Source organism: Coloeus monedula (assembly GCF_965178545.1).
Source record: "Coloeus monedula genome assembly, chromosome: 22".
NCBI lineage: Eukaryota > Metazoa > Chordata > Aves > Passeriformes > Corvidae > Coloeus > Coloeus monedula.
In genome coordinates this window covers 581,762-594,418 of record NC_138802.1, presented here as the reverse complement: position 1 = coordinate 594,418, position 12,657 = coordinate 581,762, and the positions used below count along the sequence as shown (strand labels likewise).

General features: G+C 43.2%; 2 protein-coding genes across 4 annotated transcripts in view; both read left to right on the top strand.

Annotated features, from left to right (window-relative positions):
• The first annotated feature begins 355 nt into the window (after positions 1-355).
• RBP7 (retinol binding protein 7) lies at positions 356-1,968 on the top strand. The gene is made up of 4 exons (XM_082295633.1): positions 356-447; positions 961-1,139; positions 1,397-1,498; positions 1,830-1,968. Exons 1-4 carry the CDS (start codon positions 375-377, stop codon positions 1,878-1,880), a joined length of 405 nt encoding a protein of 134 aa, XP_082151759.1. The 5' UTR covers positions 356-374; the 3' UTR covers positions 1,881-1,968.
• Positions 1,969-4,952: 2,984 nt separating this feature from the next.
• The window catches only part of UBE4B (ubiquitination factor E4B), a 36,997-nt gene continuing 29,292 nt past the window's right edge, over positions 4,953-12,657 (top strand). The window contains exons 1-2 of one of the 3 annotated variants that reach the window (XM_082295874.1): positions 4,953-5,163; positions 10,738-10,924. In XM_082295874.1, the coding sequence (XP_082152000.1) occupies positions 5,140-5,163; positions 10,738-10,924 (211 nt within the window). In that variant the 5' untranslated portion in view covers positions 4,953-5,139. Of the gene's footprint in view, positions 5,164-7,126; positions 9,169-10,737; positions 10,925-12,657 lie in introns of those variants that run through there. The other 2 variants (XM_082295873.1, XM_082295875.1) reach the window with 2 other exon arrangements.

Genomic DNA, 12,657 nt, shown 5'->3' with positions numbered 1-12,657 from the left:
AACCAATATCTGGATTTCAGATCATAAAGCCCCAGATCTAATAAACATCCAGGAAATCTTAGTAACAACAAAATCAGTCCTTTAAAGTATACAAGACAGACATAAATGGTTTAAACCTGGTTTTGGCTTGCATTGTCACTCTTGAGCTATTAACATTTGCTCCACACAAAGATTTCAGACACGGTGAACTTTTCCCTCCAACGCAGCTGAAGCCATTCTACAAATACCCTCTCACCCACTGGCTCAGCAGCAGCACCCTTCCCCTCCAGCAGAAAGGTTCAGGGGTGTAATCCCACCCACAGGCTGCCTTATAAAAGGCCTGGCTAGAAAACTACATTTGCATTTTTGACTGGATCTTCCTTCTACTGCCTGCAATGCCTGTGGATTTTAGTGGAACCTGGAACCTTGTCAGCAATGACAACTTTGAAGGTTATATGGTGGCCTTAGGTAGGTGAAAATACTTGATTCTGTCCTTCCTGCCTTCTCCCATAAGGGTCTTCTTGAATTTGAAGGACTGCCCTTCATTTCACCCTATTTAAGGCATAGAGTGCAGAGAGTTCTTGTTAATTCTTTCATTGCCTTTCCTCTGAAGAAGGATGAGAGTAGGCATTAACCTCTTGCTAAGTGGGGGTTATGTCTGACACCAAGCTTGGTGTCTCTGTGGGGGAAGCCAGCTCTCTCCAGGAGTCTTCTGACTCAAAGTCCTGGAAATCTTGCATAGGAATTGTGCAACAATTGAGTAAACTGGTTTTCAAAGAGTAAAAAGTACAAGAGGACAACTTAATCTGTGTAACATGGAGCTTTAAACAAAACGAAGGGTTCCAATAAAACAACAAAATGCTGCATAGCAGTAAGGTCAAGCTACCTAAGAAATGCTTCTGTTAGTAATAAAGGTTCAGTCCTGGCTGCCAGAATGGCTGGTGATAAATACAACTCTGACATTTTTGCCTCCTGTCCAAGGTATTGACTTTGCAACACGCAAAATAGCAAAAATGCTGAAGCCTCAGAAAGTGATCAAACAAGATGGTGATTCATTCTATATCCATACCACTAGCACATTCAGAGATTACTTGCTTGAATTCAAAGTTGGAGAAGAGTTTGAGGAAGATAATAAAGGCTTGGATAACAGAAAATGCAAGGTAAGAGTGAATATATAAGAGGCTGAGAAAATTAAGATGCCACAATCAATCCAGATACTTGAGCAGAAATTGTTTCAAGAATAATATTTGTAGCGCAAGACAGCAGTACAAGCTTGAGTTACAGACAAAGAGTGTCACTTTCACTCAGGAGTAACATCTGGGTCCTCTTTTATCCAGGAAAATGCACATTTTTCTACAAGTATTTTGCAGAACTGAGACAGACATGCAGAAACACTTTTTTCCCCCCTGTTCTACAGAGCCTTGTTACCTGGGAAAACGACAAACTTGTCTGTGTGCAGACTGGTGAGAAGAAGAACAGGGGCTGGACTCACTGGCTTGAAGGGGATGACCTCCACCTGGTATTGACAGAGTTCTACTACTAATATCTCTGTATGGCAAAAATTAGGTTTATAATGTGGTCATGGTGTGCACAAGTCTTCTAGCTCTGTAGGATGTGTAATGGATGGTACATAGTGAGCACATACTGCCTTGAAACAGCTCCATTGTTTCACTGTAATGTGTAGATAAATTTGGAATGTCAAGCGTAAGTTACTAGCATGGCCAGAGCAGTGGCAAAGGACCTATGTTCAGTTTTGGAAGCAGTTCCTTTGATTACTATATATATATCTATACCCTTGTTGGGGTTTTTTGGTTTATATTTGTTTGTTTGTTTTTTGTTTTGTTTTTTAGGAGCTTCGTTGTGAGAATCAAGTATGTAAACAGGTCTTCAAGAGAGCTTGATTCTGTGTGGTGTGCTGGGTCCTGCGTGCAGGGACAGCTCTGCACAGGAGCCTCATGTCCAGTGAGGGCTCTATGGACAAGAACTGACTCCTGTACCTATTAACCTGAATGGTCTGAAGTTTCTGGCTCAGGAAATAAGTCTGCTGTTGCCAGTGTTAAAGGTCTGATTTTTGCTAATAAACGCACCAAACCAAACTAATCTCAAGCACCTTGCTATTGAACATGTTTTTCTGGAGGAAAAAACCCAACCCAAAACATAAGTGATGAGGCCTGGGTCTCTAAGTAATCAGAAGTCAATTAACACAAGAAAACCTGCCAATTCTAAGAGGCATGTCAACATCAAACAAAACAGGGGAAGTTGGGTGCTGATAGAGGGGAAGATAACAAATAATGAAACAAGGAACAAAAGGTATGGATTTATTTTTCAAAATGCTTCTCTTTAAGATGTAGATCACTACTTTACTTGCTTGTCTTACACATTGTAGTGTGAGGCCCCATATTGTGCCATAGCTGCTTTGTTCTCAAAAATAATTAAGTTGATCTTACCAGAGGAAACCAGCCTGTGGGCAAATCCCAGAACCATGAATATGGGTCCGAATGATCCATAGAGATTCCAGTCTGCAAAATAATTGAATTCTGTAAGCACAGAGGGAAAAAAATGCTGCTTTAGTTAAGCTTTATTTGGATACAACTGTTACATTATATTAGATATGTTTCTTTATGACCGTGTGCAATATTGCATAGAAAAGTAGGGTTTTTTTCCTTGAGAGAACAGATAAGTTGTCAGATAAAGTAGGTAGTTACAAATGACATGAGTTGTGCATATTCCTGGTTGCATGTTCTTGAAGGACTGTAGTTTAAGCTTAGTACCTTAATTACTTCACATAAAAAAAATAACCCCTGACATTTTGAAACAACTAGCACCACCTTTCTGATACTTCTTATCAGTTCAAATTGCTTAAAGCCACCATCAGAGTCAGACATCTGTTGAAGCAGGAAGGGCTTTTGGTTAGATTGACCCCCTCCTCTAATTACTAGACCTATATAAATTTAAGCTGGTTTCCAAAATAAAAATAAAAGAACTAGTAGTCTTTATACAGTTAGGGAAATGTGGGGACTAGCAGTAAATGCCTGGTGTTTATGCTATGGCTCCTGACAGCGCCTTCCTTCTGAAACTGAGTGGTTTTATTTGCTTGAAAACAAAATTGCCGTTAGAGTGCTGTGTTAGTAGAAACCACAAATTCGGGCAGCAGCCCCGATCGCATCCGTTTATAAAATGCAGCTGCAGGCAGAGTTTTCTGCGCCACCGGATGGCGCCTCTGCAACGTGCTGCACCTTCCCTGAGCTGGCGCAGGTCCTCAGCGTGCAAAGGGCTCACGGGTTACACAGCGCAGATACTCCCAAACCCACTGCTTCCAAGCCCTGCTCTCCGGTAAAAGCGGTGTGGGAAGCAATACAGAAAGGCACGAATGACCTTGAAGGACAAGAACAGAACTCCCCAGAGAAACACTTGAAGAGTTTTATTCAAAGGTGTTTCAGATCACTGCAATTATCTTAAGAAAATCCCAAGGAGATAAACACAAAATGAAGCGTAATCTAAAAACCAAAGGTAACAATATACATCTATTCTATAAAAAGACTGGCAATATATATTATGATCCAATTATTGGTTTCCTTTCTGAGCACCCTGGTTAAGTCATCAAAATAGTTTGTTCAAAAAAAATTTAGATCAATAAAGTACATTAAAGATGTATATAAAAACACAAGACCAAATACCCTACCTACTCATCTATGCATTAAAAAAATTGATCAATTCTATTGCTATATAATTATTTGCAGTGTGCATGAAAATATGTCCTAATTGCTCATACAGATCAGTTTGGTTCCATCTTAACAACATCCTGTTGTCCTGCTTTTACGGGATTCTTTCCCTTGCTGACTCAAATCACACTGCCCCGTGCACAGCTCACTTATTATTAGTGACTGTTCATCCTGGGCTAAAAACTTGCTGATGCAACTCTCGATTCGTTTATCCTTTGCCAAAAGAGCAACATTTAAAAATCCTTTTCTTTCATCTACATGTATTATAACTCAAACAAACTGAGCTGGGGGTGAGCCTCCAATGTACTTACCCGGCCAGTTTGGTCCATAGCTGAGTTTCATTTTGAGTGTGAGGGAAAAGATTAGTATCTTCCTGAAACATACTATTTTGTGGTATAATGAGGGAATTAGGTGCAGAAAAGTTCATAATAAAGAAAAAAAACCTATTTCATGTTCGAACTATACTTAGAAAAGGCCGAGGCCAAGTGCTCAACGGGGTCTTAGCATCTTGTTCTTTCCTTGGTATGTTACTCAGCTTGCAATAATTAGATTTAGATCCTGCGTATTCTCGATCACTCGTCACTGAGAGGGGGCTAACATTTACGGACCCATTGGAGAGGGAAGGCTTCAGCATCTTGACCCTCCCTGGGATAGCAGCGTCCCTGAGCGGCAGCTGCCCCCTTCCCGCCCCTCCTAGACCCTACACGGACCCCGGCCCCCTCAGGAGCCCCGCGGCCGCCCCTGCCCAGCCTTTCCCGGCCCCCTCAGGAGCCCCGCGGCCGCCCCTACCCAGCCTTTCCCGGCCCCCTCAGGAGCCCCGCGGCCGCCCCTGCCCAGCCTTTCCCGGCCCCCTCAGGAGCCCCGCGGCCGCCCCTGCCCAGCCTTTCCCGGCCCCCTCAGGAGCCCCGCGGCCGCCCCTGCCCAGCCCGCTGCCGGCCCCGGGCCCGCCCTTTCTGGGCCCCTCACGGGCCCCGCCCCCCCGTTCCGGCGGAGCTGCGCGTGGCCCCGCCCCTCCCGCCCCTCCCGGCGCTGCCATTGGCCGGCGTGGCGCGCGCGCGGCCCCGGCGTGCCCGGCCCCCTGCGGGGTCACGTGATCCCCAAGATGGCCGCCGCCGCCCTGTTGTTTTGATGAATAATCTCTGTGCGGGGCAGCGGCCGCGGGCGGGCGGGGGTCGGGGTCGAGAGCTCTGAGGGGCGCGGGGGCACCGGGAGGGCGGCTTCCCCTCGGCCGCGGCGGCAGCCGAGGCGCGGGTGGGCGGCGGGGAGAGGGCCGGGGGCGGCGGTGCTGCCGGCGGGCGAGGCGCGGCGCGGTCGCCCCGGAGATGCCCTTGTGAGGCGGCCCGGGGGGCGGCGGCGGCAGGAGAGCGCTGCCTCGGAGCGGCCCCGCGGCGGGGCGCAGGAACGCGCCCTCCCTCCGGGCACCATTAAGAGGAAGGCGATGGAGGAGCTGAGCGCGGACGAGGCGAGTGCGCGGAGCCGGGGCCTGAGGGGGCGGGTGGGCCCCGCGGGGAGGGGGCTCTGGGCCGTGCTCGGACCCGAGGGTGGCGTTTGGCTGCGCAAGAAGCGATCCTGAGAAGCTCTGCCTTCGCCCCGTGTCTGTGCTCGGTGTTTTTCCTCCTGTCTCCGGGCTGTCCCTGACCCGCGACCCCCCGGCTCAGCCATGGGGTTGGGTTGCTGCTCTCCTGGTTAGTTGTTTATTCTCTGCTTCCATCTGCCAGGTAGCCTTTGTCTGCAGCGTGTTCCCTCTCTGTGTCCAGTACTAGGCGTTTATGTGTTCTTTGTGTGTGATTGGAAATTTTTGCTTCCTTAGACTCTTTGCTGAGAAGCAAGATGCGTGTGTTTGTGGTCTTATATTTAGTATCATTTCTTCTTGAAGCAGCTTGAAACAGGCTTGTCAGTTTTCCAGTGTTTCCTTTGATTTTTTTTTCTTTATTTATTCAAGATCTTCATCTTTCACTGAAGAATTGTAGTGTTATGCTGTAATTGGCAAACATCTATCTCTAATGTATATATTCTATTCACATAGAATAAGGTGAACTGTTCCTTGTTTCTTTCTTTTAAAGGATGCTGCTTTCATTTGTTTTTTAATATAGAGTAAGGTCTTAAGTTTTGCCCTTATATTAGAGGACTTCCAAATGAATTATGTCCTGGGTATAATATGTCAGGATCTAGGGAGTTTCCCACTGTCCCTGTGTAATCCTGAAACCATGTAAGCTTTGAATCTCTCATATCTTTAAAATAATAATTTAATATGAATGTGTACTGCATGCAACAAAATGTATTGTATTGGACCTGCTGCAATACAGGCTCAGTGCTGTACTTGTATTCCAGGGAGGATCAAAAGAAATTATTTTTATTCTGTCCGTATCTTATAGTGGGATTGTAGAGCAGGGTGGCTGCTGTTACTCAGATTCATATTCCAAAAAGTTGGGATGTTTTTGATGATGCTGTCACGATTTAGCAATCCTACTGTGTTGCGTCATGATCCGGGAGAAAATGCTTTGTGCTGTTTACTTGATGAAGGTACTCATGCTCTATGGAAGCACTGAGAAAAGGAGTACAGTTCCCATGTTGGGAGGAGTGGGATGAGACGCTGGTGTTGTAAGTCTGCTGTGAAAAAAGGTCTCCAATTTTACAGGTGTATTTCATGAGTACTTTGTTTACGTGCAGTTCTTCTCATTGTTGAACTGCCCTGATCCTGAGGTGTTTCATGATTAATTTCAGAATTATTTAACCTATGTAAGCTTATTTGTGTCACTGCCTTAGCACATTACTGACATCATCAAAACAACTGCATCATGGATCTGAGGATGCAGGAAAGGAGTTCTCCATTGAGGACTCATCCACCTTTTTTGGCAGAATGTTTGTCTCCAGTGACTTTTCTGTGTCCTTCTTGTCCGGTTCAGCGAGGACCAAACCAAATGGTCTTTTAGGTGATTGCTTGCACAATCTCGTATCATTTTAACAGAGTCAAGTTGTCACTTCTTGTTATTAAATGGATCCCTCATTGAAAAGTCAGAGCCAAGTCCTTTTTAATATTCCTCCACATCTCCATTTTGCTGTTATTTGGCACGGTGGGCCCTGGGTCAGACTATATTGAAAAGTAACCTTCTGAAATATGCTATATGTGACTTCTTCAGATTCAGACTTTTTTTCAGGTAGTGACTGAAGGCAAAAAAACACTTAACGGAAGTTTAAATTAATTGCTAGGCTCTTACAGGTAAGGTTATCTTCTGTTATCAAACCATAATTAAATATAACCCTGACAGGCTGCAGCTTAAAAAAAAGAGATACACGATTGACCATACATACATTTTAGTTTCAAGAAGGCATTTTCCCCTCCTATCAACAGTGTGTCTCACTGACATTTTCTCAGTGTTGCCTTTGTTAATGCACTAGAAATTGTGATTCACTACAGACCATAGTAAAATTTTTAGGAGGGGAGAAGAAGAAATTTCCTTCTTAGTGCGTGAGTTTTAGCACAGTAGATAGCACAGGATGAGAACAGGGACTTCACAGAAAAAAAGCAGAATCCAGCTAAACGTAGCATAAAGTGGGAAAGAATGATGTGGGTTTGTCATCTTCCAACATGTACGTGATTTTTGAGTAGCACTTTCTGAGCATAGAACACGACCACTGTCACCAGAAAATTAAGCATTTCTTAAACCAGTTTAACAGGCTCTAATGAATAAAAAAAAAAAAATAAACCTATCTATTCAAATTACCCTTAATTGTACAGATTTGGAACTCTTCTACATTATGGTCAAATAGGAAATTTCTTTAGAGTCTCACTAAGCAGTTGCCACTATAGCAGATACTGATACAGATTTGATTTTAACTGGGAATGTGTGAGCCTGAAGGACTAGCCTTCCTGGTTGTATCTTTATTACCTGGTGAAAAATTAAATTATCAGTCAACCATCTTTAACAGGGTGCTATTTTTACATTTTTTTTTGTTGTGGTGCATGCAGCTAACAGCTTTTAAGAAGTCCATTTAGATCAAAAATGTATTTCTGAAAACTGCTACTTACAGATGTAGTTCAGATGTGTCCAGCAAAAACTGTCCCAGACTGTACTAGTTAAAAAGCAATGTGCTCTTCCCGTTCAGCCCATTCGTTTTTTTTTTTTATTAGGCCTTTAAACTGTGTGTTCTGGAGCTGTGCTCTGCAGGGAAGATGGGCTCTGGAGCAAGCAATGCCATGTAATAGTTAGGACTGAATTACTTGTCACTATTAGGTAACATAATGACACATAACAGCTTTGTCATGTGTCACTGGCTCAGGTGTTTATTGCTGAATCAAGACATGGGGATTATTCAAATACCCTAAACTTCCCTAAAAATATATTTAAACCCCCCAGCTTTGTGCTGCTTCATGGTAATTTGGGGAGTCATTCAGTCTGAAATGGGATCAGGTTAATTGGAGGCAACTCCCACACTTCTGACATGGTATTTGTGTTATGTGAAGGCAACAGGTTGGGGTCTCGTTTGTGCCTTGTGCTGTGCAAACAAGCTGTGTCTTCTGAGTCCCCAGCTGTGCCCTCAGCAGAAAGCCCATCTTCCCTCCTCTCCCTGCTGTTCAGCCTGAAGACACGGGGAATTGACTGGATTGAATGTCAATTTTATGCCATCTTTTCAAACTTTTTTCAGCCTATACTTGGTCTTTTTAGCCTAGTATCCGTTTCTCCTCTTTTGTCTCTTACTTAAAACTTCCTAGTTTTCAGATCAAACTTCAGATTCCTGTAATAATTTTATATAAACCTGCAGGAATGTGACAGCTTGGGGTATCCAAGAACCAGATCTGGTCCTTTAACATGTGCTCTGTGTACCCTCAGTTCTGAAAGGTGTATCAGTCAGTGGTTAAAATATTCAGTTTATTTATATTTTAATGTGACTTTGTTCAGCAGTAAGGAAGGTAAGTGTAATTTGCCCACCATCCTTAAAGGGGCAGGGAAAAATACTGTATTAGTTTTTATTGCAATATCTTATCTCAAAGCAGGCCAGTGTCTGTGCAGATTTTTTGTTCTATGCCCTCTTCAGACTATTTTGCAGGGCAGGTTACAGTCTGGGGGACTGGTCCCTGAGAAAGGCGGGTGGTTGATGGACTGAGAGTGACAAATACAAGGCAGAAGATTTGTCTCAGTGTCCTCCTGTTTCAGCAGTGCTGACTGCAGGTGGATTTGCTGTAACTTGGGCATGGATCTTGCCTAGCACTGGAAGGGAAGGAGGGCCAAGTGCCCCTAGTGACCTCAATTATCTGCCTGACACTTGGAGATGTTGAAGAGGTGACCTTGTTTGAGTAATCAATTGGACTATACCTGTGAATAAATTGATAAATATATTGGTTATTATCTCTGCCTTTTTCTCCTCACATATCTCCTTACACCTGATTTGGAACTAGCTAGCAAGAATGAATGTGAACAGTTGTGGAAGAGTTCCATATCACGTTAATTGTAAAAAAGCAAGAAAAGTAAGTAATCTTTCTCCTTCAGACACTGGTGCATATATGGAGTGCTTGTGTCTGCATTTGTTGTATTTGTGAGCTGTGATTGCCTAATTTGGATTCAGATACGGGGACATGTAGCTGACATTTCTCAGTTATACCTCTGAGGGCTGAGATAGTTCTGGAGTTTTTTCAGATAAACACTTGGATGAACAACTGAAAAATTGAAATGTAAGGTACAAATGAAGAAGAGGGAAACCCTAATATGTATTACTTTTACTTAAAGGCAAAGCTGAACAATTTCTTTTTGCATTAAGCTCCCCTATTTTGTTTGACGAGAAGGAAGGATTAGAGATTCTATTCATAGCTATTTTTTTGAGTCTTAAAAAAAATTCTTGCTGCCATTCATGTGGTGACACAGTTCCCACAGTTTTTGAAGTCTGATTTAATTTGACTGTTCTTCTTCCTGTTGGAGTAGGTTTCATAGGCCATTAAATGATATAGCAATGTAGTGTAGACATTGACTTGACGCAAATCTTTTGTTCACTCTTTCAGTTGCCTGGCAGTTCTTTAGGACTATGAGCAGAAATGAAAACTTCTAAGTTGTGTGCAATGCTTGAGTGTCATAATACAAAGGGAATAACAGGAATTGCTGATTTTTTCAGGGAGCTGGCATCCTCAAATATCATACTTTTATTTTGGGCCTATTTGAAGCTGAAGATGTAAGCTTTGGGCACAGATCCTGTAAGGCAGCCTGTGATAATAAATAATTTATTTTATGGTTTTCATTTATGTGAAACTTGAAGCATTATAAATTTAGTTTCATAAGTTTTGTCTGTTTATTTCTCATGTATAATACTAGTATTATGTGATTACGTACTGTTTTTAATAAATAGGTTTGTAACAGTTTTCTGTAGTTGGCTTTTGAAGGCAGATGCTTCTCTGTCTTAAAAGTAACATGCGAAACCAGTTTTTTAAATTCTTTGTGATGAAATGCCTCTAGGTGATAAGAGAATGTTTTTTACTCTGTCTGTACTTGTCAAGGTGCTTCTGTCCAGCACACACGATGCATGTTTTTGGTGTTGCACTTCTGTTTTGGATTGATTTGGACAGTGATGGTCTTCAATAACTTTCAACTAGACCTTCTTTAGCACGGGTGTGTTGTTATCATGTGGTGTGAAATTAAAGCAAAGGTCGCATTCACGTTGTCCTTTTTATCACATTAATGCAGTTTTGTCAAATGCCAAAGTAAATGGGGAGGAGTATTGCAGGTTTTGAAATTGCTGAGCTGTAAATGTTAAACTGGTCTTACACAACCCCTCGAGGGACAAACACAGCATTCCCAGGGCAAATGGTTTTCCAAGGCAGCAAATACGTACTTAAAATTCGAACACGCAGGGTACCGTAGCGCTGTGACGCAGAACAGCGGGAGAGCAGCAAGCCCAGCTCCCCTGAGCAGGCTTCAGGTAAGGCTTCAGTCTTTGCTTTGCAGGAGCCAGTCCCTGCTGTGAGGGAGGGCCGGAGGGCAGGGCCGGAGCCGTGCAGACGGGCTGGCCGTGCAGGCAGAGGGGTTCACCGGGGTTCTCTCCCCTGCAGATCCGTCGCAGGCGCCTGGCGCGGCTGGCGGGAGGCTCCTCGTCCCAGCCCACCACCCCCCTGACGTCCCCGCAGCGAGAGACCCCTCCGGGGCCGCCGGGCGCAGGCGCAGCGCCGGGGCCCTCGCACAGCCTGGGCCTCAGTGTCCACAGCATGACCCCAGCTACCTCTCCCATCGGTGCGGCAGGTAGGCTGGCAGCTCCCGGCGTGCTTCTGTGTGTCTGTGCACATTCCTCACACAGCTCCTCCTTGTACCGGTGCTGCTGCTACTTGTGCTCTTACTGAAAGTAATTTTCAGAAATAAATGTTGCAAGATGGTGAACAAAGGTACTTCTTGTTTTAATTTTCCAAGTAGTAAGGGGTTTTCCATTTATTCCATTTACAATTGTTTTCCAAGTGTCAGTAAACTCATGGCATTTACAATATGGGTTACCAAAGCTTGAGAAGGTTGTAATAAAGTTTAATATTATACAATATTATGGAGAAGATGCGTCAAGGAGACAGGAAAATCCCTTTCAAATCTTGCAACACAGTTTCTATTGATTGGTTTCTAGGTACATTTTAGCAATCAGTCTCAAGTTAATTTTTGATCTTTAGTTGCAAGCATTCACCACAATTAAAAATAGCAAGCTGTGGCTGGGCATTGTCAGTGTAAGAATGAAGTATTTGCATTTGCTTTCTGCTTTGTATTACTTTGGCAATTTCACCATTTACTGGAGAGAATACAAGCAGGATATTTACAAATTGTATTTATTTCAGAAGAGACCCAGTTCATGTATTTATGCCACGTTTGACCTAACACAAATTAATTTTGATTTCAAATTGTCTGACTTAGAAATCAGGACACATTGGCATGTTTTCCAGTATTGTGATCTTAATCTGAAAACTTAAATTGTTTTGCATGTTATGTTACTGAGCTGAGATGTTCACAAAACCATTCCAAAACAAATGTCAAGATGGTTCTAACCAGATATTCAATATTATTTCTAATAATTTAATAGAAATAACATTTTTCCAATGCTCCTTGATAAGTTTGCAGAATTCATTATCATTTACCTGTTTGCTTCTTGAATTTTCCAATTCTCCCTTTGGCAAGTAGAGTATTTTACAAGCTTAAATCTTGTAGTTTAATTACAGCGCCGTTCAGAAATACCTAGAAGAGACTCCTTTCTGCTTGTTTTGTTTCCTTGCATCCAAAGCAGGACAGAGAAAAGCTATCAAAAGCATTTCCTGAGATAAAGTCATTGCAGATGGAATTTAACACTCTGTATTGTCCTCATGATCAAAGCTAGCAACCCAGAGGTGGAGGTGACTTCTTTTTTCTTAAGAGTGGTGCAGAGTTCACTCACTGTTCCCTCAGCCTGTGGTTATATGACTGTTTTAATCCATCTGGGGTCTGACTCTTGCTGAAAGGAGTATTTGTTGCTCTGCTGTCCATGGCAGCTGTGTGGTGCAGGGGACTGTGGGCTTAATACAAGTGAAAACTAAGCCAGGAAAAGTAAATGTTTAATTTTCAAATAGGGGAGGTCCTGATCCATCCTAGGGCACAACTGGATAAACAATACTGCCAGCAGAGAAGGAGGTGTGGAAATGTGTACCTGGAGGTAGACATGCTCAGGTATTGGCAGATGGGTTTATCATGGTTTGAAGTGGTTGGATAGTGAAGACCTTGGAGATTTCTGTTTTGAGAATTCACCAGGACAGTGCCTGACTGTACTGACTGGATTGGCTGATGACCCAGAACAGGAGTTTGTAGTGTTTGCTTCCTATGGTGCCATTTGTGCAGCTGTTTAATAATGTGTGTCTTTTTCACGTCAGGGTAAGAGATATGGTTGAATTGGGGAATGGATCAGGAAAAAAATGTTCATAACAGTTTATCTTGTGTGTTTATGTAGCGTAAATGAAGACTCAGCTAATGCT

Bases quoted from the DNA above. Each gene is read 5' to 3' on its own strand.
- RBP7 (XM_082295633.1), top strand. From the start codon at position 375: ATGCCTGTGGATTTTAGTGGAACCTGGAACCTTGTCAGCAATGACAAC. The intron at 448-960 runs GTAGGTGAAAAT...CTCCTGTCCAAG, and splicing joins AGGTTATATGGTGGCCTTAG to GTATTGACTTTGCAACACGC. The intron at 1,140-1,396 runs GTAAGAGTGAAT...CCTGTTCTACAG, and splicing joins TGGATAACAGAAAATGCAAG to AGCCTTGTTACCTGGGAAAA.